This window comes from Argopecten irradians, chromosome 4, assembly GCF_041381155.1.
Source record: "Argopecten irradians isolate NY chromosome 4, Ai_NY, whole genome shotgun sequence".
In the NCBI taxonomy this organism is placed as follows: domain Eukaryota; kingdom Metazoa; phylum Mollusca; class Bivalvia; order Pectinida; family Pectinidae; genus Argopecten; species Argopecten irradians.
This window is the reverse complement of record NC_091137.1, coordinates 51,867,630-51,895,060: the sequence shown is the minus strand read 5'-3', so window position 1 is coordinate 51,895,060 and position 27,431 is coordinate 51,867,630. Positions and strand designations below refer to the sequence as shown.

The window sequence follows — 27,431 nt, the reverse complement described above, 5'->3', positions numbered from 1 at the left end:
TGTATTTATCATTCTGTATATATCTATCTGTATTTATCATTCTATATCTATCTATCTGTATTTATCATTCTGTATCTATCTATCTGTATTTATCATTCTGTATCTATCTATCTGTATTTATCATTCTGTATCAATCGTTCTGTATTTATCATTCTACAGTCAAAATTGCCTTAGCGACCTTCTGAATTCAGCGACCTTCTGTCTTAAACGACCTAAATTATTCCTCCGAGCGAAAATTATGATATAATCTATCTGTATTAAACGACCGTCTGTCTTATGCGACAAGCGACCATACTTTTAGGATCCAACGACACTCGATGTTCTGTATTGAACGACCCAAATCACACATGCATTTGTCTTCTATTCATATATAAAGCCAAGCCAGTTAACTATCCTGTAGGGCTTCCAACCCAGCCCCATTAAGGCAAGACAAAAGAGCTATCCATATGGCTTGGTTATATATACACGAGGTGTTCACTTTGACATAAATTAGCACTTCGGTACCGATGGCCGAAGCCGTCTGCATGTCCGAGCTGGATATTGCAAGGAAAATGTGCTATTTATTCACGATGTTTGTGATAAAAATCAAGAATAATCACTTCCAAAACCAACTAAAATAATGATGAACAATGATTTACTCACATAAGAACGACATGAATGTAGAATTATGGTACTGAAAATGTATCGGCGTAGCTAAGCATGATGGCAGCCATTTTTGGAGATAGCAACAGAGGAGTCGGAAATAGCTGATTTCCGAATTTTTTTTAAATTATTTTTTTTTTCACACTATTTTTTTCCATTTTTTTTATCTATAAAATAAATGAATAAAATGATAAAAAAAAATAAAAAAAAAAAAAAATAAAAAATTATTTTTATTTTTTTTTCTGCTTTTAAATACATTGTAATTTTGTAGCTAATTATGATATATAAGTGGTAGGCCTAAACAAATATTTGTTTTAGAAATTTTTAATCTTATTCACGAATAAAAACAGAAAGATAAATAAAAAATAAATAGATAATTGAAAAATAAAAGTGCCTAAAATTAAATACATAATTAAAAGATGTATTAGATTATGTGATATATTATATATTTAATAATTTCCTTTTATTGTGACAGTTTTTAGTACAACAAAACTGTCAAAACATGTCCCACAATATACATTGATACATGTATTTAATTGTTTCGAAAGGGGTGATTCAATTAAGAGACCAACTGTCATATGTGACCTATTTTTCAATCTCCTTTGGAAGGTCTCTTAAAACAATTTTGACTGTATATCTATCTATCTGTATATACAGTACCTGAACCGTTTAACGTTCCCAAACTTGCGTTTCGTTTGCGTTTGCGTTATTTCCGTTAGCAATCGTTAGCGTTAGCAATCGTTTATCGTTAATCGTTATCGTTTGCGTTAGCAATTGTTAATCGTTAGTTGCGTTTACAATCGTTTGCGTTAGAAATCGTTTGTGTTAATCGTTAGCAGGACCCACTTCCGCTAACGTTAACCACTAAAAATAGAACCAAATGCCGGTGAGATGCTTTGACGATCCGGATATAATGTTCTTTTTTATCTACTAAGATATTACGTTTACCGCTTCGTGTAGAAGAGATTATCACAACATCCATGAAATAAAAAAATGAATAAAATGTATTGTGTTGCATTTTATATCTCTTTTGGATGTTATTATGTTTGTTAGAAGTGGTTGAAATAAAAATATGTACAGTAACAAGATCGCATACATGATGCTCCTATCCGTGAAAACGTTCTGAAATACTCGTATTTAAATGACATTTCAAAACTTATGTGATTTTCACTTTTTTTTATTATTCTTATCAGAAACATATATCTTATAATGTTTGTTGTTACTATGATTTCTGCGAAAGTAATTCAAATATTAACGAAACTGTCTTACAGAAAATGAATGTCAAAAGCATTATTTTAGGAAGAATCAACGACAACTGAAAGATTACACAAGAAAATAGCTAAAACAGATAATAAAAATATAAAAATGTTATTACAGACACGCTGCATAATATTGTTCTTGTTATGTTAAATATTTTCGATGTACGAAGAACGCAAAAAAAGACTTTGTAAATAAATTTGTGAAATTTAAAAATCATTAATATGACGAGTTTGAACACGGGGAATAGGTGAGATTTGGCATTTACATGTACATATTTTTAAACGCAATTAATTAGTACTTGTATTTGTATGAAAATTGAATAAAATGATGTAAATGTTTGCAATGTACGAGTATACCTACAACTACATGTAGAACACGTGTAGAGAATTCGAACTGTGCAGGGGTACGTTACATTGTAAGCCTTCACACGTACTGTACGCGTGTCAAATCAGACACGGATATACGTCTAAGCTCATATCAATAAAATCTGAACAGTCACGGGCACCTTCTCACATGTGTTCGTTTTCATTTGTACCTGGAATCTCTTCAATTCCCACCGTGACGCGCACAGGTATTTTACCTGCGCTGGTATATAGGTCACGAATGGTGTTACCTTGTGTCGACCCCCTGTAGCTGGCCACGGGCGGAGTTCACCTGTAATTAACACCTTCTTGGGAGGGAGATTAACTTTATACCCAACTTACCTGTGCCCCATATACTGTGACAGTACATTTCACGTACACATATATATGTACTGTCGTATTTCAAAGTTTTGATGTGTGCAATATGCTTTCCTATATATTACGTTGGAATGAATTAGCTTACACTTATACATTGCATGAATAATTAATTTGTTTAAACTGTAAATTGAAGAGTTGCTTGATGTGAAATGTGATCAAATGACTATATTTCTTACACCTGAATATACGTAGAAAATTGTCGCAATGCAATTTTACAGTAATCTTCAGTATACATACATGTATGCATGTGCATCACTATCTTCACCGTCGTTGTCATCAATGATATGCATAATAGACCTAATTTGAATATAAATAACTGGATGTGAAATATTTTCATTCTTTATATCTTTATTATATGCATGAACTATAAAATGAGAGAACTGCAAATGGCGAAACATATCTATCTATCTGTATCTATCATTCTATATCTATCTATCTGTATCTATCATTCTATATCTGTCTATCTGTATTTATCATTCTGTATCTATCATTCTATATATATCTATCTGTATATATCTATCTGTATTTATCATTCTGTATCTATCTATCTGTATCAATCGTTCTGTATCAATCGTTCTGTATCTATCTATCTGTATATATCTATCTGTATTTATCATTCTATATCTATCTATCTGTATCTATCATTCTATAGTTAAAAAATATTGTATTAAATAAAAATAAATTGTGTTCAAACTACAAAGTATCAACAGAATTAACTTTAGATTTACCTATATTGACAGCTAAGGATGATATATTTAGATTTACCTAGATTGACAGCTAAGGATGATATATTTTAGATTTACCTAGATTGACAGCTAAGGATGATATATTTTAGATTTACCTAGATTGACAGCTAAGGATGATATATTTTAGATATACCTAGATTGACAGCTAAGGATGCTATATTTAGATTTACCTATATTGACAGATAAGGATGCTATATTTAGATTTACCTAGATTGACAGCTAAGGATGATATATTTTAGATTTACCTAGATTGACAGCTAAGGATGATATATTTTAGATTTACCTAGATTGACAGCTAAGGATGATACATTTTAGATTTACCTAGATTGACAGTTAAGGATGATATATTTTAGATTGAACTGTTTTAATTTGTTCACAGTCACCTAGAAATGTTGATACTACTAGAAAGCCTAGATCTAGAGATGGTCCATGGCTGTACACACTTAGGAAGGTAAGTCTGGTTATGTATATACAGTCAAACCGGTCTATAATGAGCACTGAAGGGGAAAATAGTCACTATAGACAGGTTACCTTTATAGACAGGTTGAGGCTTTCGTGCCAACCAGCCAGCCAGTAAACATAACAGAAATATATTAATGCACGACAGACCTACTATTGGATATTTATATATTTATTATCATGCATTATTTAAGACCTAATTATGTCAATCAATTTCTGTGATTTGTGTTTGGATGGGGCTTATAAATGCATTGGGAAATTCCGATCATTAGTGCTTAGTTGTGTAAATCACATTTTGGGACTGATTGCATAACAAGATGTAAGATAGGCAGTCATCTTGGATTTTTAGCCCACCATCATCAGATAGCTATTCAAATCGCCCTGCGTCCGTGGTCGGTCGTCCGTCGTCCGCCGTCTGTCGTCCATCGTCCGTCGTCAGTCCGTAAACAATGCTTGTTATCACTATTTCTTAAAAACTACTGCAGGGATTTTGTTCAAACTTCACATGGAAAGTCTCCTTGGTCCATATTTGTGCAATACAGATTTTGTGGCTGATCGGAAAAACAAGATGGCCGCCAGGCAGCCATCTTTGATTTTGGCAGTTGAAGTTTGTTATCGATATTTCTTGAGTAATACTGAAGGGATTTTGTTCAAACTTCACATGGAGGTTACCCTAGGTCCCTAGTTGTGCCATACAGATTTTGAGGCTGATCAGAAAAACAAGATGGCCGCCAGGCAGCTATCTTTGATTTTGGCAGTTGAAGTTTGTTATTTCTCAGAAGGTACTTAAGCGATCTGTCTCAAATGTTATATGTAGTATGTTTGAAAAAGTTTAAAAAGTAGAGAAAAGATCCCTCTTTCCATTGTCAGACATTGATCATTCTTTGGTGGGCGCCAAAATCCCTCTGGGATCTCTTGTAACAATTGAAGTTTGTTACTGAAGGGATTTGTGCCTAATTATGCACAGATCCAGATTTTAGATGGCAGACCAGAGGCCATCTTGGATTTTGACAATTGAAAGGATCTATCTCAGAATTCATATGCAGGTTCACCTTGGTGTTTAGTGATGCATATTTTGGACTGATTTTTGATGACCATCTTGGATTTTGATGGTTAAGGAGAAAAACGGAAAAGCAGTGAAAAGTTCCCTCTTTCCATTGACCAACATAGATCATTCAATGGATGGCGCCAAGATCCCTCTGTTATATGTCAGACATAGATCATTCAATGGTGGGCGCCAAGATCCCTCTGTTATATGTCAGACATAGATCATTCAATGGTGGGCGCCAAGATCCCTCTGTCCATTGACCAACATAGATCATTCAATGGTGGGCGCCAAGATCCCTCTGTTATATGTCAGACATAGATCATTCAATGGTGGGCGCCAAGATCACTCTGTTATATGTCAGACATAGATCATTCAATGGTGGGCGCCAAGATCCCTCTGTTATATGTCAGACATAGATCATTCATTGGTGGGCGCCACGATCCCTCTGTTATATGTCAGACATAGATCATTCATTGGTGGGCACCACGATCCCTCTGTTATATGTCAGACATAGATCATTCAATGGTGGGCGCCAAGATCACTCTGTTATATGTCAGACATAGATCATTCAATGGTGGGCGCCAAGATCACTCTGTTATATGTCAGACATAGATCATTCAATGGTGGGCGCCAAGATCACTCTGTTATATGTCAGACATAGATCATTCAATGGTGGGCGCCAAGATCACTCTGTTATATGTCAGACATAGATCATTCAATGGTGGGCGCCAAGATCACTCTGTTATATGTCAGACATAGATCATTCAATGGTGGGCGCCAAGATCCCTCTGTTATATGTCAGACATAGATCATTCAATGGTGGGCGCCAAGATCCCTCTGTCCATTGACCAACATAGATCATTCAATGGTGGGCGCCAAGATCACTCTGTTATATGTCAGACATAGATCATTCAATGGTGGGCGCCAAGATCACTCTGTTATATGTCAGACATAGATCATTCAATGGTGGTCGCCAAGATCCCTCTGGGATTTCTTGTATGTTTGACTTTGTCCCTAATTTGGATAAAAATACACAACAATTTTGAAACAGAGTTTCACTTGCCAAACAATTCGTGATAGTTATTCCTGATATTGTCAGATTAATGCATGTTTTATAATATTTCTGTTACAGTTTTGATGGACATTGCATTCTCAAAGATCCCAGCTCATTTAAGGTAAAGAGACAAAAATTAATAACCATGACTTTAACAACTGAACATATATATCAGCCTGATTTTTGTTGATAATTTAGGAGAAAAATGTTTTTCCTGTTGGTAATCATGCAGAGTCGAGATCCAGATAGATTGTAATAAAGTATCATTACCAAAAATACTGGTACATACCCATGAAAAAACACATGATTTTCTAATCTAAAGGAATCCTGGTGTAAAAATGAAGGTAAACAGGTAACCTGGATGAGCACATGTAGTAAACAAATACACAGCGATGCCTATGTGTTATTACAGAGATTAGATGAGGTGATGCAGACCCTCGGCTCGGACCCTTGCCATGCTCCCCTACTTTTGTCCTGGGCGGCTATACGTATGGTGTATCCTACAGAAACAGACATCGCGCTAACAAGGAAGATGGGTAATAGTGCCCTGGCACTACGGGTATTTGATGTTCTGTATGATATCCTCAGCTCTGAGCCATTCACCAATAAAACCTCGGTGAGTTAGACCTGGCACTACAACCCTAGGCAAGCGTGGGTAGAATCTGTATAGTTACTGATGGTAGTTAATACATGGAAATTAAAAAAATAGTGTGCAGATTATATAAAAACATGTCAAGTAAAAATTCCAATGATTATAATCAATACATGTATACAATTTTAAGTCATTTTACTCAATGGGACATGGTCTTGAGAAAGTGTTATTACATTTCGAGTTGATGCCAAATTGAAGATGGCCACCATGACACCATATCTAATTAAATTCCTATAGCTATAGGACTGTTGCCAAGGTAATCAGATGACCGTTAAGGCCCTTGGGCCTCTTGTTATAATTTTTGTAAATGTCATTTGATCACGAAAATAACTCTCACGCGTATAGTCACTAAAGGAAATTGCAAAATTAACCACCCGCAAAAATGTCCACATTTACTGTAGCGTAATTAGTTTCTTCAATGTTAGCAAGTAAGTATACTTGTGATGAGTGCAAATGACATAGATGTATGTTTCAGTTTGTGTCATCGGTAGCCCACTATATAGTATATAACATGATCTTATATACATGTATGTTTCAGTTTGTGTCATCGGTAGCCCACTATATAGTATATAACATGATCTTATATACATGTATGTTTCAGTTTGTGTCTTCGGTAGCCCACTATATAGTATATAACATGATCTTATATACATGTATGTTTGAGTTTGTGTCATCGGTAGCCCACTATATAGTATATAACATGATCTTATATACATGTATGTTTGAGTTTGTGTCATCAGTAGCCCACTATATAGTATATAACATGATCTTATATACATGTATGTTTCAGTTTGTGTCATCGGTAGCCCACTATATAGTATATAACATGATCTTATATACATGATGTATGTTTTTGAGTTTGTGTCATCAGTAGCCCACTATATAGTATATAACATGATCTTATATACATGTATGTTTCAGTTTGTGTCATCGGTAGCCCACTATATAGTATATAACATGATCTTATATACATGTATGTTTCAGTTTGTGTCATCGGTAGCCCACTATATAGTATATAACATGATCTTATATACATGTATGTTTCAGTTTGTGTCATCGGTAGCCCACTATATAGTATATAATATGCTGGTGAATTTACTTTCTACCTTTGATGAAGGGTCGCTTGGTGGAGAAAGAGAAACCAAGGTAACATAACTTATTTTGTTTGTCTTTAATTTGTAATTTGTAATTTGTCCCATGTGGATGATACAGCTGAAATACCCAGCTGTGGATAAGTCATCAGCTGAATACCCAGTTGTGGAGTAAGTCATCAGCTGAATACCAGTGTGAGTAAGTAATCAGCTGAAATACCCAGCTGTGGAGTAAGTCATCAGCTGAAATACCCAGCTGTGGAGTAAGTCATCAGCTGATATACCCAGCTGTGGAGTAAGTCATCAGCTGCTATACCCAGCTGTGGAGTAAGTCATCAGCTGAAATACCCAGCTGTGGAGTAAGTAATCAGCTGAAATACCCAGCTGTGGAGTAAGTCATCAGCTGCTATACCCAGCTGTGGAGTAAGTCATCAGCCTGATACCCAGCTGTGGAGTAAGTCATCCGCTGCTATACCCAGCTGTGGAGTAAGTCATTAGCTGATATACCCAGCTGTGGAGTAAGTCATCAGCTGAAATACCCAGCTGTGGAGTAAGTCATCAGCTGCTATACCCAGCTGTGGAGTAAGTCATCAGCTGCTATACCCAGCTGTGGAGTAAGTCATCAGCTGCTATACCCAGCTGTGGAGTAAGTCATCAGCTGAAATACCCAGCTGTGGAGTAAGTCATAGCGTATACCCAGCTGTGGAGTAAGTCATCAGCTGAAATACCCAGCTGTGGAGTAAGTCATCAGCTGAAATACCCAGCTGTGGAGTAAGTCATCAGCTGAAATACCCAGCTGTGGAGTAAGTCATCAGCTGCTATACCCAGCTGTGGAGTAAGTCATCAGCTGCTATACCCAGCTGTGGAGTAAGTCATCAGCTGAAATACCCAGCTGTGGAGTAAGTCATCAGCTGCTATACCCAGCTGTGGAGTAAGTCATCAGCTGAAATACCCAGCTGTGGAGTAAGTCATCAGCTGCTATACCCAGCTGTGGAGTAAGTCATCAGCTGAAATACCCAGCTGTGGAGTAAGTCATCAGCTGAAATACCCAGCTGTGGAGTAAGTCATCAGCTGAAATACCCAGCTGTGGAGTAAGTCATCAGCTGAAATACCCAGCTGTGGAGTAAGTCATCAGCTGAAATACCCAGCTGTGGAGTAAGTCATCAGCTGAAATACCCAGCTGTGGAGTAAGTCATCAGCTGAAATACCCAGCTGTGGAGTAAGTCATCAGCTGAAATACCCAGCTGTGGAGTAAGTCATCAGCTGAAATACCCAGCTGTGGAGTAAGTAATCAGCTGAAATACCCAGCTGTGGAGTAAGTAATCAGCTGAAATACCCAGCTGTGGAGTAAGTCATCAGCTGAAATACCCAGCTGTGGAGTAAGTCATCAGCTGAAATACCCAGCTGTGGAGTAAGTCATCAGCTGAAATACCCAGCTGTGGAGTAAGTCATCAGCTGAAATACCCAGCTGTGGAGTAAGTAATCAGCTGAAATACCCAGCTGTGGAGTAAGTCATCAGCTGAAATACCCAGCTGTGGAGTAAGTCATCAGCTGAAATACCCAGCTGTGGAGTAAGTAATCAGCTGAAATACCCAGCTGTGGAGTAAGTCATCAGCTGAAATACCCAGCTGTGGAGTAAGTCATCAGCTGAAATACCCAGCTGTGGAGTAAGTCATCAGCTGCTATACCCAGCTGTGGAGTAAGTCATCAGCTGCTATACCCAGCTGTGGAGTAAGTCATCAGCTGAAATACCCAGCTGTGGAGTAAGTAATCAGCTGAAATACCCAGCTGTGGAGTAAGTCATCAGCTGAAATACCCAGCTGTGGAGTAAGTCATCAGCTGAAATACCCAGCTGTGGAGTAAGTCATCAGCTGAAATACCCAGCTGTGGAGTAAGTCATCAGCTGCTATACCCAGCTGTGGAGTAAGTCATCAGCTGAAATACCCAGCTGTGGAGTAAGTCATCAGCTGAAATACCCAGCTGTGGAGTAAGTCATCAGCTGAAATACCCAGCTGTGGAGTAAGTCATCAGCTGCTATACCCAGCTGTGGAGTAAGTCATCAGCTGAATACCCAGCTGTGGAGTAAGTCATCAGCTGCTATACCCAGCTGTGGAGTAAGTCATCAGCTGAAATACCCAGCTGTGGAGTAAGTCATCAGCTGAAATACCCAGCTGTGGAGTAAGTCATCAGCTGATAATACCCAGCTGTGGAGTAAGTCATCAGCTGAAATACCCAGCTGTGGAGTAAGTCATCAGCTGAAATACCCAGCTGTGGAGTAAGTCATCAGCTGAAATACCCAGCTGTGGAGTAAGTCATCAGCTGAAATACCCAGCTGTGGAGTAAGTCATCAGCTGAAATACCCAGCTGTGGAGTAAGTCATCAGCTGCTATACCCAGCTGTGGAGTAAGTCATCAGCTGATATACCCAGCTGTGGAGTACCTGGTAAGTCATCAGCTGAAATACCCAGCTGTGGAGTAAGTCATCAGCTGAAATACCCAGCTGTGGAGTAAGTCATCAGCTGAAATACCCAGCTGTGGAGTAAGTCATCAGCTGCTATACCCAGCTGTGGAGTAAGTCATCAGCTGCTATACCCAGCTGTGGAGTAAGTCATCAGCTGAAATACCCAGCTGTGGAGTAAGTCATCAGCTGAAATACCCAGCTGTGGAGTAAGTCATCAGCTGAAATACCCAGCTGTGGAGTAAGTCATCAGCTGAAATACCCAGCTGTGGAGTAAGTCATCAGCTGAAATACCCAGCTGTGGAGTAAGTCATCAGCTGAAATACCCAGCTGTGGAGTAAGTCATCAGCTGATATACCCAGCTGTGGAGTAAGTCATCAGCTGAAATACCCAGCTGTGGAGTAAGATAAGCTGAATCATCCAGCTGTGGAGTAAGTCATCAGCTGAAATACCCAGCTGTGGAGTAAGTATCAGCTGAAATACCCAGCTGTGGAGTAAGTCATCAGCTGAAATACCCAGCTGTGGAGTAAGTCATCAGCTGAAATACCCAGCTGTGGAGTAAGTCATCAGCTGCTATACCCAGCTGTGGAGTAAGTCATCAGCTGAATACCCAGCTGTGGAGTAAGTCATCAGCTGAAATACCCAGCTGTGGAGTAAGTAATCAGCTGAAATACCCAGCTGTGGAGTAAGTAATGAGCTGAAATACCCAGCTGTGGAGTAAGTCATCAGCTGAAATACCCAGCTGTGGAGTAAGTCATCAGCTGAAATACCCAGCTGTGGAGTAAGTAATGAGCTGAAATACCCAGCTGTGGAGTAAGTCATCAGCTGAAATACCCAGCTGTGGAGTAAGTCATCAGCTGAAATACCCAGCTGTGGAGTAAGTAATGAGCTGAAATACCCAGCTGTGGAGTAAGTAATGAGCTGAAATACCCAGCTGTGGAGTAAGTCATCAACTGAAATACCCAGCTATGGAGTAAGTCATCAGCTGAAATACCCAGCTGTGGAGTAAGTCATCAGCTGAAATACCCAGCTGTGGAGTAAGTCATCAGCTGAAATACCCAGCTGTGGAGTAAGTCATCAGCTGCTATACCCAGCTGTGGAGTAAGTCATCAGCTGAAATACCCAGCTGTGGAGTAAGTCATCAGCTGAAATACCCAGCTGTGGAGTAAGTCATCAGCTGAAATACCCAGCTGTGGAGTAAGTCATCAGCTGAAATACCCAGCTGTGGAGTAAGTCATCAGCTGAAATACCCAGCTATGGAGTAAGTCATCAGATGATATAGTCAGCAGTGGAGTAAGTCATCAGCTGAAATACCCAGCTGTGGAGTAAGTCATCAGCTGAAATACCCAGCTGTGGAGTAAGTCATCAGCTGAAATACCCAGCTGTGGAGTAAGTCATCAGCTGCTATACCCAGCTGTGGAGTAAGTCATCAGCTGCTATACCCAGCTGTGGAGTAAGTCGTCAGCTGCTATACCCAGCTGTGGAGTAATCATCAGCTGAAATACCCAGCTGTGGAGTAAGTCATCAGCTGAAATACCCAGCTGTGGAGTAAGTCATCAGCTGAAATACCCAGCTGTGGAGTAAGTCATCAGCTGCTATACCCAGCTGTAGAGTAAGTCATCAGCTGCTATACCCAGCTGTAAGTAAGTCATCAGCTGCTATACCAAGCTGTGGAGTAAGTCATCAGCTGAAGTAGCCAGCTGTGGAGTAAGTAATCAGCTGAAATACCCAGCTGTGGAGTAAGTCATCAGCTCAAATACCCAGCTGTGGAGTAAGTAATCAGCTGAATTACCCAGCTGTGGAGTAAGTCATCAGCTGAAATACCCAGCTGTGGAGTAAGTCATCAGCTAAAATACCTAGCTGTGGAGTAAGTCATCAGCTGAAATACCCAGCTGTGGAGTAAGTCATCAGCTGCTATACCCAGCTGTGGAGTAAGTCATCAGCTAAAATACCTAGCTGTGGAGTAAGTCATCAGCTGAAATACCCAGCTGTGGAGTAAGTCATCAGCTGCTATACCCAGCTGTGGAGTAAGTCATCAGCTGATATACCCAGCTGCGGAGTGAGTTAACACTGTTGTATTTGTTAAGTATGTCACATTTAAATCCAAATTTTACACAACACTGTTGTAATTAATGCCTATTAACTTCCAGGTGCTATATGCAAGTATTTGTAAACTGTTGAAACAAGAATTTGTGGCAGAAGATTTCTGGAACAAGGTATACTTTCACTTTATTGATATATAAGTATTTGAACTGGTTATACCTGATTGGATCATGTGTATAAGAAATTGCCAGTGATTTAGGTCATAAATATTGGTTAAGTGGAAATTTGAATAGTGTATGTAGGCCTACTAATACATGACCACATGGCTTCTGCTAGGCTATGTAATTATCGGAAATTGAATTCTGACATTTTCAGGAAATTGATTACCGGTAAATACCATCTTTCAGGTAAATCAGCAATTTGTATGTGTGTGCTGTACTTGTTTTGTGCCTTACATCATGTATGCCAGGAATCAGTACTGAAACTCATTTCAGCTGTGATAGTTTCAAACTCACGTTTTTTTCCTGAAGAATAATTTTGGATAATTCAAACTGATCCATTAATGTTTATTTAATGTTGTTCAAGCTAACTGTAGATTAGTCGTATATTGTATAATGATAGTAAATTTAAAGTGTAAGTGTATCGATAGCATTCATAGCATATTTTTAACACATCCACATACAAAAAATCGTAACAGAAAACGCGAAGTCTGAAAAATACATATTAAGCGAGAAATTTGGTTTTGTTCGAAAATCACACCTGAGCGAGTGCCGCGCTGACCCCGTTTTGAGACCACACAAATTTGTGACGTCACGAAGTGAAGCCACACAGTCGGCAGCCATATTGTTTATGTTGGACAGAGACGCATCAGCGATTATTAGCTCCTATTTTCGATAGTTTATATCTGCATCATCAACGTAAAGAACATTTCCTGCGTTCTGATAAGATTACACGAACGATTGGTTGCGGATTTTGGGCAAAATGACAGACCAGAAGAAGAAGCCAAGCGTGGGAAAGAGGTGTGTTGCCTACGGCTGTTAAAACAAAATCGGCAGCGGGCCATCTCTGCACCTGTTCCCCGTAGACAGACCAGATATTTGCAGGCAGTGGATTAAGTTAACTTCGTGAAGAAGAAACGGGACAAATGGGAAGGTCCAAGTAAGTGGTCCGCCTTGTGTGGGGAACATTTTGAGGATAACTCGTACCCTTTGAAATACAGAATTCTTCAATCCATGGGACGAACACCACCCAAGAAGATGTTGTTGGCAGACGCTGTACCGTCCATAGAGGCAGCGATCAGCCTTTTTAAAGCATGAAAACCGTCGGGTATGTAGTCTTTTGGCCAGATCCTATATATCCATGTACATTTAAAACTAAAAGATGATCGTGAAAAAGATTTTTTGTATTTTTGTAAAGTTGAATTATTAAACCAAATGATATTCTAGGCCTATTTTGCAATATTAATTATCTCTGTATGAACTACAGAGTTCAATGTCATAATAACTACTTTATTAATGATACTGTAATTATAATTATTTATAATTTTTTTCCAATACTGTCCAATGTAGTATTTATATTTGAGAGGATTGAAATATATTTGACAATATTTTTCTTTTGTGTTTTCTTATTAAATATTTTAAACTAATGTTGATGTAAATAAATATTTTGAATTGTCTTATAATTTATATATAAATTAAGGAGGGGGTTATAATTTGTCTAATATTTCATATACAGTAAGGAGGGGTTGCTATAATTTTTCTCATATTACAAAAGAACAAGGGCACTTGAATATGTGTTCAAATATGTACCTATTTATTGAATGATGTTTAATATACTGATTTTTTTAACCATTTCTTTTTGTGCAGCTTATCAATGATATTTTACAAGAGGATACATCAGTCACCGAGACTACATGTCCAGAAGCAACCCCGATGGATGTGGACGAGTATGATCTGGTTCCCACAGTTTTACAGGTACAACCAATTGTTGAAAATAAAAAAAAAATAAAAAAATTAGTAGAGTTCAAATGTACACTTTTCCATCATGTTTACCTCCTTTAAAAATATAATAAATTTGGAAAAATAAATAATTGTTATTTTACTAGAAAATATGATTGGTTAATATAATTGAAGTGTAATGATCTATACACATGTTCATGTATGTAGCACACTTTCAATTCATACTTATTTATATATATGCAGTGTTCAATCTACGATTATTTTTCGTGGGTCTTTTTCAATGGTTTTTGTGAAAACAATTGGTCCCACAGTGTTATAGATACCCGTTCCCAGAAATTTCATGGGTCCTTTTAAAATTCTGTGTGTCCAGGACTCCGGATGCGCACGTAGATTTATCACTGTATATGTCCGATATTTCTAGTGCTGTTGTTATTTTCCAGACTCCAACAGTAAGGACCAGAACATGCTCTACACAGCTTTCCCTTTTGACTCCAAACAAGAGATCCAGGCGAACTCAGACTATGCCACGCATTAAAGACAATGGTTAGTATATTACATCTGTTACTTCATATATCACATTGCATCAAATTGTGGAGCAGTTGCCAGATACTGACTGCTGGTCGGTGGTTTTTCTCCAGGTACTCCGACTTTCCTCCAGCATGAAACCTGGCACGTTCTTACATTACCCTGGCTGTTAATAGGATGCTAAACTAACAAAACCCTCCATTAAAATACAGTTCTGTGTTACTGTATAAAGAAAACATCTAAAACTAAAAATAATTATTTTCATGTCCTGGTCATGCAACATCCTGAGCTGTCCTGTTCCATCCCATGATATGGTCGGTTTTGATTCATGGCCGATAGATCTTAGAGGCAGTGATTATGTCCTCCATGTAACATTTTCAGACTAAAATTGGTCATTTTCTTTCATTTTCTATCCTGTCCTAGTAAATATATGATATAAACAGTTATGTGTTTCTACGATATTGCTAGTGATGTTGAAAATTGAAGATTTATAAATTTATAATGTGTATACTGAACAATAATAGTCATTGAGGTGTGAGTGTAACCAATAAAAACCTTTATTACCGTATTTCACCGCAAATAAGACCCCTCCCGCAAATAAGACCCCCCACCTATTTTGACACATTTTCAGACTTAGGGGGGATGTCTGCAAATAAGACCCCCCACCTATTTTTCAGTTTACTGGATGATGGATTTGAGCAATGAAGTAATTAAAAATATCACCAAAATGACTTTGTATCGGAACTTCTTTTTTGTTTGTTTTATCGGCATAGAAAAATCACGTAGTACATAATGTAAACAACTGTTTGTGTGCTTGTTATTTTTGTCATTTAATTCAAGTTAATTCACGGGCGATTTAATTTAATTATCAATAACTACGAATTGTTGACAGTGCTCATATTTAATTGGAGGTTATTTTCAATAAAATACGCCGATATATGTTTCCATGAACACTTCATATTGGCATGGTCAACACGTTTTAGTGTTCGTATGGCTTGTCATTTTTTACATGAATCGGCAAAGATATTCGTCATTGATGCAGATCGTTTCTGCAGACGTGGATTCTAACTCAATACAATCATTACCTTAAACATCTACTTAAGGCATTTACAGTTTCAAATATGTTTATTTGTGAACGTAACGTACCTGTAGTTCACGATCAGTTGGAGAAACCATGCTTTACTTTTCGGCCGCCATGTTTTGTTTACGCAGTCAGTATAATTTTAAATAGGCCCGAGTCTGAACGGCGATCGTCCTTCCGATTCACGGTGATTGATTCACATGTTTACTAAGACGGAGATGTAGTTGTGATCGTAAACAATAACCGAATTTGAATATTTTGAAATAACTATACGATTATTAAAACTTCTGGATTAAAATGACATTGCTTATGATGCTGTTTCTTCGTTTTGATTCATTAGTGAATGTCCGCGTGACTCTTGCAAAAATGTGCGTTTCCCTAATCAGACTAAAGTTACAACTACCCTAGTATTGTTCATATTTTAATTTGTCATAACATTTGATTTAATTTTACTCATACGTCTTCATTATTATCATAAATACTTGAACATCTTGCTATTATCCATCTGTCATACGACTGCTACAACAATGACAGGACATTAAAAAATCTAAGATGGCGACCTCATAGATCGATGTTATTAGGCAGGTTGTCCGCAAATAAGACCCCCCACCACTTTTGACCTTTATTTCTTCTCTGGGAGGGGGGTCTTATTTGCGGTGAAATACGGTAGTGAAACAAGAATATTTTTGTACTTCTGCAGTGAAAAAAAGTAGACATGTAGTGTTGTCCATGTCATTTGGCTTACACTATACCAGTATGTAATGTTCTACCTTACACTATACCAGTATGTAATGTTCTATCGGCTTACACTATACCAGTATGTAATGTTCTATCTTACTCTATACCAGTATGTAATGTTCTATCTCACACTATACCAGTATGTAATGTTCTATCTTACACTATACCAGTATGTAATGTTCTATCTTACACTATACCAGTATGTAATGTTCTATCTTACACTATACCAGTATGTAATGTTCTATCTTACACTATACCAGTATGTAATGTTCTATCTTACACTATACCAGTATGTAATGTTCTATCTTACACTATACCAGTATGTAATGTTCTATCTTACACTATACCAGTATGTAATGTTCTATCTTACACTATACCAGTATGTAATGTTCTATCTTACACTATACCAGTATGTAATGTTCTATCTTACACTATACCAGTATGTAATGTTCTATCTCACACTATACCAGTATGTAATGTTCTATCTTACACTATACCAGTATGTAATGTTCTATCTTACACTATACCAGTATGTAATGTTCTATCTTACACTATACCAGTATGTAATGTTCTATCTTACACTATACCAGTATGTAATGTTCTATCTCACACTATACCAGTATGTAATGTTCTATCTTACACTATACCAGTATGTAATGTTCTATCTTACACTATACCAGTATGTAATGTTCTATCTTACACTATACCAGTATGTAATGTTCTATCTTACACTATACCAGTATGTAATGTTCTATCTTACACTATACCAGTATGTAATGTTCTATCTTACACTATACCAGTATGTAATGTTCTATCTTACACTATACCAGTATGTAATGTTCTATCTTACACTATACCAGTATGTAATGTTCTATCTTACACTATACCAGTATGTAATGTTCTATCTTACACTATACCAGTATGTAATGTTCTACCTTGGTAATAAAAGTTTAACCAATCCATTTTTACATCTAATTAGTGAAAGTACAAATTTAATTTTAGGATGTCAGACTGAAAAGCCTAAAATGAGAAGTATGGAAGTTCAGTGTAACATTCTGAAACCAGACAAGGAGATTTGCCCAGCTGATGTTTCACATCATGACCTTGATCAGTCCTGGACCTCATCTGACCACAGGGATGATACTGAGGACTTGGATTACATGCCTTCTGAGCCAGATTCGGATGGTGATGATGATTTTGATGAAGAAAGGTGATTATTGAATTTCTGCAATATTGCTATTTAGTTTACATCAATTATCTTTTGTTTAAAAATAATTAAATGACCATTCTTTCATAATATCATCGGTGCACTATATAGACTAATTAGTAATAGTATTTAGTGTGTAGTAATCTAATACTGTCATTCCAATATATAACTATGACAAATTATTTAGTTTACAATAAATAGTAATGATTTTTTATATAAATAAAACTTTAGATTATAAGGTATTGTAAAACTAGGAAGTTCTTGGTGAGTTTTTGTTTTAAACCGGTATCATAAAACTATGTTTTTATAATTTACAGCAGGACCAATGGAGAACGATTATTTCTAGTCAGTGAGAGCAGTCTGCTGGATTTATTCCACGTATGCCCACGCTGCTGTTCTCCTTCACTTGGACATGTGTCCTTTATATTTGGAACTTTAGTTAAAGTTGAGCAGGACTGTGGTCTTTGTGGACACTACCGCACATGGAACAGCCAGTATAAGTATCCCTCTAGGGAATATCAGGTTATCCTGTGATATCCTTTTCTCGGGCTCCCTTCCATCAAAGACACTAAGGGTTTTCCAGTTCATGAACTGTCCAACTATATCCAGGGAAACATTTTATCAACACCAGAATAAATACTTACAGCCAACAGTAATAGGGCTCTGGAAAGATCATCAGGCAGCATATATTGAGGAGACCAAAACAGTTGGACGTCCCATTTGTATTGGTGGGGATGGGAGGTGTGACACTCCAGGCCACAGTGCCAAATTTGGCAGCTATTCCGTCATGGATCTCGACAAAGGAAACGTTATAGATGTGCAACTTGTCCAGGTATGTAGTAGTTATCTAAATATAGCTCAGGCTGGTGGGGTGGGGGTGCATTTTTCTACTTTGAAATTATGAAATTAGAATGTAGGGTAGACAAATAATGTATTTTTGCATTGTTATTTGTAGGGTTTGTTTATGAATATTTATGACCACAAGTTTGTAAATTCTGTCACTATGATATAAAATATACTATAACTTATTCCATTTTTCTATTTCAGTCGAATGAAGTCAAAAGTAGTTGCCACATGGAGAAAGAAGGACTTGCAAGAAGTGTAGAGTTCCTTAACAGCAATGACCTTCACCTCGACACCATAGTCACAGATCGTCACGTGCAAATTCGGAAATGGGTCAGAGAAAATATGGGTGACACAAAACACTGTGTTGATGTGTGGCATGTTGCGAAAGGTAAGTTTTATTTCTAGTTTATGATTAATTTGCAGTAATCTTATACTTATCACAATTCACAATGTTAAATTCTTCAGTTGTATCATGTTACTTTCAGTGTAGTTTCGTACTTTTCTGATTTAATAGAAAGTCTACATGTATAACAGGTTGTGTGTATGAATTGTGATATCAATTGTAAATCAAATTATTTCCAGAAACATATTTCATAATTATGTCATACCATTAATCAATATTCTCTGGAATCTTCGACAATTTCAATAATGGAATGAAATGTATCCTAATCACCAAAAATATGTGTTTTTAGGGTTGAAGAAGAAAGTGTTGGCACTTTCCAAAGAGAAAGATTGTGGTGAACTGGCAAGTTGGATACGGAGCATAACCAACCATCTCTATTGGGTGGCGGCCTCCACACCAGATGCCGACAGGGATCTCATGATGCAAAAGTGGCAATCCCTTGGCAACCACATCCAAAATGTTCATGAGGGCCATGGTAACAAATTCCCCAATTGTCTTCATCCTGATCTGACTGGACAAGAACGCAGGAAGCGATGGCTGAAGCCAGGTATAACATCATATGATATGAAATTATACTATGATTTCATCAAACAGCTATTATTGAAAGCAGTGATTAATTAGAAAGCTGTGATGGTTTATATAGCCAAGTTAATTTAATTGATACAAAAGAATTGTCTAATTAGTATTATCATATACACCAATTCCTCAAATTATTATTATCTAATATATATATATATATATATATATATTATGTATGTATCTGAATGATGTCATTTATCATCTTATAGGAACAAAAAGCTTGGAAAAACTTCTTCCTCTTTTGAACAACAGACGGATGAAGATGGACATCCCCATGCTGTCAACAAACCAGCAAACATCTGATTTGGAAGGCTATCATTCCGTGATCAATCACTTTGCGCCAAAGATGCATGGCTTTTCTTATCATGGAATGGTGTGCGGGTAAGATTATTTACAGCTGGTTTTCAGGTCACTCAAATTTTTGATGAGACATTTTCAAAATTGTACTGCAACAATATATTTAATTAAAACATAACATGACACTTTTTAATTTCATTATTTGTTCTATTTTATTTCAATATAGCAACACAATATCCTCACCAGTTTTGAGTAATACCATGCAGAGACGTACTATAGAACAGTCGTTTTCTATTTGCACTTTTCTCAATCATTTCCGACACTGCTTTAAATGATAAAACAACCTTTTTACAAAACATTTTTTCTCTTTACAGACTTCTACTTGCTGCCATGCATTTCAATGAAAATGGTTGGAGGGAGGCTGCAGTAGACAAAGATGGGAACACATGCTATGCCATCGCCTTTCTAAAGCACAAGAAAGGGGGATATACAGTGCGTGAAGTGAAGAGGGAACCAACATACGGTAAATATCTTTCTATGTGATAAATTCATGTTACTGATGTTCTCATAAAATCTCTGTATAGTTTTGTAAATCCATAGCTGTAGTTTTATACATGAGAGAACTTCTCAGAAGCACACTTAGCTTACTTTATTATGTATTCGAGGTTCCTTACCTCTTTAGTGATACCTAAACACCTTTTTAGATGCAATTTGTAAATATAAATAACTATAATGTTCATAGATGTAGTTGACATACCTTAATCTCATGAAAAAATGAAATTATTTTTATTTATGAAAAACCACTAACAAATTCATCATAATTTTTATTATTCTTTTTATTAACAGACTACGTCTATGAGCTCCAAGTCCGGGTATGCCAGAGGGCAGAAGTCACCACTATGACGAAGATGACAGATATCATGAAGAATGCACCTCCTGCTTTAAGTAGTGAGTTCCAGCATCCATCGAAACACCAAGCCATGACATCACTACAGTCAAGATTTTGTTGAACTTTAACCTGTTTATTGCAATTTAGTCCCCATAGTTAAAACCTTTAAATTGTTCGCCTTCCTGTGGAGGAAATGTACGACGGATTAGATTCACAGCACAAGATGGGAGTGGCACACGAACACTTTTACCTAGATATCCCCAGCACCACTGCACTAGTTGTCTATATGCTGTATAGCGATGACGCCTGCAAAATATGAATGAATGCTGTCAGTAAATAAGCATGTGAAAGATAGTAATGGAATAGTTCCAAATATGTTGAACCTTTTTAGTACTTATAAGACTTATAATTGGATTATCTGAATAAGAAAAGTGCTAATAATTTTCAAGTATTTGCTGTTATGTTTATAACCCGATAAAGTGTAAAAATAGATCTACCAGTACTAAGTTATACCATTATTAAATTATGTATAATGTATTACAAGTGATTGAGAATGGTGATATATTTGGATGTGATAGGTAGTATGTTTGAATGCAGGTATATGTAATTGTATGTGATAGGTTGTATAGTGTATGATTATGTGATAGGTTGTATGGTGTATGTGATAGGTTGTATGGATTATGTGATAGGTTGTATGGTGTATGTGATTTATACATGTATGTGATTGCTTGTAATAGTGTGTTGTATGCGCGAATGGGAGTTTTTGATGGCTTGTAATAGTTTATTGCACGTGGTGTTGTGCTATTTATAACATCATTAATAAACGGTAACCCTTCAAGGGTGTGCATGATTTATATAATTTGTCTTGTTCTATATTTCTTTCTTAAAAAAAGAAAGCAAGGGTTTGGAATATGCAGCAAATACAGGGTAAACCCCCCCGACCAATATACGGTAAGTGATTACTTACGCTGGACTGTCCGGTATATTTCCATTATGGTATTGTCTGAATGCTTGGTAGGCTGTACGCAAGACATATACATCAAGGCAAACAGAGGTGAAACCTGGATGTTGTGTGATACAATTCAGATCTGGAAATTCCCCTTTGACATGTTGAATTTTAACAATCTCAGCACAACATATGCATTCAGTAGTTGTAGGCATCTCATTGCATTGTCCACACTGGCACCTAAAGAAGGAAAATATATTGTTCAAAGCTTTTAAACATTGATGTAAAGCCATTTCTAACATCTTTTAATATAAACCTCGCATGTATAATGAACACACTTGATCTACACCCAAGTAAATCACAAGGAGTTTCTAACAAATAAACGACTCTTATATATATAATGAAGTGTAATTTCTATTACTAGGATAAGTAGAAAAACAATAAATATAATATGACCGACAAAGTAATTATCCAAACCCCTGTTTTGAGATTTACGCCATGCAAAACAGTGAAAAACTCATTGTATTTGTACTTGTATGATCACACTATTTTTCAGTCATTTTTATGGAAATCAGAATGGCTAGTGTCTCCTATCAGAATATAACTTTATTAACGTAATTTTGTGTAGTAATCATATATACAGATGCGATGACAGGTACTTAGCGAGAACTGATCGCCTGCCATTACCCCAGTCAATGCAAGATTTATGTAGGTCTGCAATTGTATGTTATGGATTCGCGATCGGTCCCTAATTATTCATGAATAAACTAGTGAACACAACATGCGTAAGGTCACAGACGTATGGAATAACAACTTTTTCTAAGCCTATGCTTTTCTGTTAAACATGTAGCTATATTTTGTATGGCTACCAGTCGGTGGAACCCAAGCGGTTCTCGTCCGCAGTTGCTAATTCGTTTTCTATATCTTCGTCGTCGTCGTCAATTTCTGGTTCAAATTGATAAGGTCGTAAACCCATCTCTTCTGAATCCGAAACTTCGAAATCTGACGAGGAGCATCCCATATTAAGGTCACAATCGCTATCTGAATTATCGCTAATAATATTGGCCGTGTCACTGTAGGCATCCATAATTGCCGGTCTTCACGATTTCGTGTGTACGACTACACACGTTTTCTGCGAGGTGTTGATTGGCTTATCGGACAGGTGCAAAATGATACGTTTGGAGTGTAATATCTCCGTACTTAATGGGTCAAATTTAATGCGGTTTTCGATGTAATTACCTGTAGGTTGTGATGCGTTCGTGTAATTTTTATCACTGATCGTTACATTTACACTTTAAAATGCTCCTTACAGATGGAAAAAAAGTGTATAAAGAAAACTGGACACATTCTTTAATGTTTTTGCTGTGTTTAGATGGCTCTTCAGTGTCACGTTTTTTAAACATTCTGAAGAGCCGTCTAGATACATTTTCATATACCATATTCACTGTAATTAGCGCCCCTCCTATAATCGCCCTCCCCTTTACTGGAGAAGAGTTGTATAAACACCCCTTTCAATAATAATGCATCTCAATGCATGTTTACTGAAACAGATTAATGTACCATGAGTACAGAAGGATTTGAAATTGAACTTTTTTAAATAGATTGTTTACGTCCACAACTTACATTTTGGTTCATATATAAGCGTCCCCCCTTTGTTACAATTATTTTAAGGCCCTAGGCACTATTCATATATCTATAATATATACCAACATAACAGAATATATGTTTCATTGTGTATTAGAACACTCAGGAGACTGTGAAGGCCCATTGGGCCTCTTGTTTGTAAAGATCTTATTCATGTTAACCAATCTTGTTTGTAAGTTCATCCTTGACTATTGATATCTCCCACAATCATATTGAAAAGGTATTGTCATTTTATTTAGACTCTACGGAGATGCTTTGTAATGGAAATTACAAAATTGAGTAGAGAGCTGGTGCATAGTGACTTAGATTTTCAGTGACTGAACTTGTGGACTGTTACAGGGTCTTGAGGAAGGTTTGGGCTCCGCATTTCACTCCTCACGCCTCAAGTTCCCCTTGGACTTTGGTAACCTGGTACGGCTCAGCACCTCATTAGCGAGTTCGGGCGTGGATGGAGCTCAGAAGGTGGGCAAAACTATACTTGTGTCTAGTGTGTGAAAATAAAAGAGACTTTAAGTGCAAAAATATTGGATTTAGCTCACCAGGTCCAAATGACTAATGTTGTAGTGTCTCTTGTCCAGCTTGTGGCCTACAGACATCAAAATTCATTCATTCATTTTATTCCGTAGGCCTTTCGACCTATATGTGAAAATAACAACATGTATTTATCAATTACAACGTACCAATCCATATAAGGAGAATGATCAACAAATATTGGAATATTACATAGATTCATAATAGTAATAATAATATTCATATAGTAATAATAATATATTATGAATTCAATGCGTGACAGTTGACAGATTTCAAACTCAAATCTAATAAATGAAAGATAATTAACAAGGACACTTATATATTACACTTGTTATATACTAAATATATATTAATAAGGCTTTCAATTCCTCCTTTGGCATTCTAAATATAGATATTTACCTAGATTGGATAATTCTCTTACATGATTAATACTTAGGAGCTGTATTAATTTAAAAACAGATGGTCTTTTATAAAAGTATTTTTTTATGTATTTCAACCTTAAATCATTATAAAAAGGACACATCAGAATAAAATGAAATTCATCTTCTACATCTCTTAGGTTACACTTAATACATATTCTATTTCTACGTAAATGTTATGGTGTCTACCAACCTCAATATTTAAGTTGTGACATGATAATCTAAACAAGATGGCCAACATTAGATTGCCTCTGCCCTTTATTTCTAGAACATAACCATATGAAAACAAGTGCCCGTAATAGCAGGGTGGCTGTAATTTTGAGATGGTCGTAAGGTGAGGTTGTATAAAGAAATGTTGTGGTAAAAAGTGTTTTTTGTTGCAGGTTTTAGAAGTATGGACCAAACTGCCATGTTACACTGAGTTCCTGGACAGAAATAGTGTATCTGATCTTCATCAGACCAAGGACCCACTGGTATGGCAGTTGGCACGCAACAAAATACCCTATCAAGGAGGTACAAATATTTTCATCTCAGAATTAAACTAGTTTTAATGACAAGAGCTTCACACAAACTTTTGGATGATCAGGAATGGTGAAACCATAATCTTTATTTTACATTAATTAAATGATCAGACCATTATATTTATTTTAATTTAATAAAATGGTCAGACCATTATATTTATTTTAATTTAATTAGATGATCAGACCATTATATTTATTTTACATTAATTAGATGATCAGACCATTATATTTATTTTAATTTAATAAAATGATCAGACCATTATATTTATTTTAATTTAATTAAATGATCAGACCATTATATTTATTTTACATTAATTAGATGATCAGACCATTATATTTATTTTAATTTAATTAAATGATCAGACCATTATATTTATTATACATTAATTAAATGATCAGACCATTATATTTATTTTAATTCAATTAAATAATCAGACCATTATTAGGTCATCTGACCGAAGGTCAGGATGACCTATTGTCATCGTGTTTCGTCCGTCGTCGTGCGCCGTGCGCCGTCCGCCGTCCGCCGTGCGTCGTGCGTAAAACTATTTATACAAAAGCCTACTCCTCCTAAACCCTTGAGTGAATTACATCCATATTTGGTATGAAACATCCTTGGGGAAGGACAATCATATTTTATATAAACGAGATAGGTCCGACCCCTAGGGGCAGAGGGGCGGGGCGCCAAAAGGGCAAATTTTCTTAATTTAAGCTTTTAAATCCTACTCCTCCTTCATCCTTGAATGGATTTCATCCATATTTGGTGTGAAACATCATTGGGGAAGGACAATCATATTTTATATAAATGAGCCTGGTCCGACCCCTAGGGGCTGAGGGGTGGGGTCCCAAAAGGGCAAATTTTCTTAATTTTAGCTTTAAAATCCTACTCCTCCTTCATCATGGAATAGATTACATCTATATTTGGTGTAAAACATCATTGGGGAAGGACAATCATATTTTATATAAATGAGCCTGGTCGGACCCCTAGGGGCTGAGGGGTGGGGTCCCAAATGGGGAAATTTTCTTAATTTTAGCTTTAAAATCCTACTCCTCCTTCATCCTTGGATGGATTTCATCCATATTTGGTGTGAAAAATCATTGGGGACGGACAATCATATTTTATATAAATGAGTCTGGTCCGACCCCTAGGGGCTGAGGGGTGGGGCCCCAAAAGGGCAAATTTTCTAAATTTTAGCTTTAAAATCCTACTCCTCCTTCATCCTTTGATGGATTTCATCCATATTTGGTTCGAAACATCATTGGGGAGGGACAATCATAATTTATATAAATGAGCATGGTCCGACCCCTTGGGGTCGAGGGATGGGGCCCCAAAAGGGCAAATTTTCTTAATTTTAGCTTTAAAATCCTACTCCTAATTCATCCTTGGATGGATTTCATCTATATTTGGTGTAAAACATCATTGGGGAAGGACAATCATATTTTATATAAATGAGCCTGGTCCGACCCCTAGGGGCTGAGGCCCCAAAAGGGGAAATGTTTTTAATTTTAGCTTTAAAATCCTACTCCTCCTTCATCCTTGGATGAATTTCATCCATATTTGGTGTGAAACATCATTGGGGAAGGACAATAATATTTTATATAAATGAGTCTTGTCCGACCCCTAGGGGCTAAGGGGTGGGGTCCCAAAAGGGCAAATTTTCTTAATTTTAGCTGGCCCACTTCCTGTTTTCAGGTTTTGGTCTCCGATCTCAATCAAAATTGGTCTATAGGGGTTTTAATTGATGCCGAACAACATGCAAACATTTTCGTAAAGATTTTGATATTCCAAGATGGCCGCTGGCCCACTTCCTGTTTTAAGGTTTCAGTCTCCGATCTCAATGAAAATTGGTATATAGGGGTTTTAATTGATGCCAAACAACATGCAAACATTTTCGTAAAGATTTTGATATTCCAAGATGGCCGCTGGCCCACTTCCTGTTTTAAGGTTTCAGTCTCCGATCTCAATGAAAATTGGTATATAGGGGTTTTAATTGATGCCAAACAACATGCAAACATTTTCGTAAAGATTTTGGTATTCCAAGATGGCCGCTCGCCCACTTCCTGTTTTAAGGTTTCAGTCTCCGATCTCAATGAAAATTGGTATATTGGGGTTTTAATTGATGCCGAACAACATGCAAACATTTTCGTAAAGATTTTTGTATTCCAAGATGGCTGCTGGCCCACTTCCTGTTTTCAGGTTTCAGTCTCCAATCTCAATGAAAATTTGGTCTATAGGGGTTTTAATTGATTCAGAAGGGGAAACTTTAGGTGAATTAAGACAATCATATTTTATAAAGGACCGAGCTAAGACCCATTGGGATAGTATGGCGGAGGTCCAAAATGGGAGCTTTGCTGAAATTTGGCTTTAAAATCTGACTCCTCCTTATATTAATTCTTGAATGGGTTACAACCATATATGGATAAAGGGCTACCAAGTTTGTTCAACAAATGACATTTACCTATTTCAGAAACTTACATATTCAACTAAGGAGTTCCTTGTATTGTTTATATTAATCGTTAACCAATACTTTATACTGTGACTTTGTTGTTTTGTGCCATGAGTCAGATGACCGTTAAGGCCCATGGGCCTCTTGTATTTATTTTACATTAATTAGATGATCAGACTATTAGATTTATTTTAATTTAATTAAATGA

At 36.8% G+C, this 27,431-nt stretch overlaps 2 protein-coding genes and 1 pseudogene across 2 annotated transcripts in view; 2 read left to right on the top strand and 1 right to left on the bottom strand.

Moving 5' to 3' along the window:
- LOC138322355 (nucleoporin NUP188-like) overlaps window positions 1-27,431 on the top strand; it is a 217,793-nt gene that overhangs the window by 47,020 nt on the left and 143,342 nt on the right. The window contains exons 7-13 of the mRNA XM_069266395.1: window positions 3,768-3,839; window positions 6,028-6,070; window positions 6,362-6,565; window positions 7,649-7,747; window positions 12,300-12,365; window positions 23,645-23,767; window positions 24,639-24,768. Of these exons, the coding sequence (XP_069122496.1) occupies window positions 3,768-3,839; window positions 6,028-6,070; window positions 6,362-6,565; window positions 7,649-7,747; window positions 12,300-12,365; window positions 23,645-23,767; window positions 24,639-24,768 (737 nt within the window). The remainder of the gene's footprint in view (window positions 1-3,767; window positions 3,840-6,027; window positions 6,071-6,361; window positions 6,566-7,648; window positions 7,748-12,299; window positions 12,366-23,644; window positions 23,768-24,638; window positions 24,769-27,431) is intronic.
- Window positions 12,585-21,563, top strand: LOC138321980 (uncharacterized; annotated as a pseudogene).
- LOC138321981 (P2X purinoceptor 7-like) lies at window positions 20,859-22,953 on the bottom strand. Its single transcript, XM_069266042.1, has 3 exons — window positions 22,531-22,953; window positions 21,683-21,901; window positions 20,859-21,021 (listed from the first exon to the last, which is right to left on the bottom strand). The coding sequence occupies exons 1-3, from the start codon at window positions 22,746-22,748 to the stop codon at window positions 20,859-20,861; spliced, it is 600 nt and encodes a 199-aa protein (XP_069122143.1). The 5' UTR covers window positions 22,749-22,953.

Excerpts from the sequence above, each read along its gene's own strand:
- LOC138321981 (XM_069266042.1), bottom strand. The coding sequence starts at position 22,748 with ATGGATGCCTACAGTGACACGGCCAATATTATTAGCGATAATTCAGAT. Across the intron at positions 21,902-22,530 it reads CGCTTGGGTTCCACCGACTG|GTGCCAGTGTGGACAATGCA; the intron begins GTAGCCATACAA and ends TTCCTTCTTTAG. Across the intron at positions 21,022-21,682 it reads AATATACCGGACAGTCCAGC|GCGTCATCGCTATACAGCAT; the intron begins GTAAGTAATCAC and ends CATATTTTGCAG.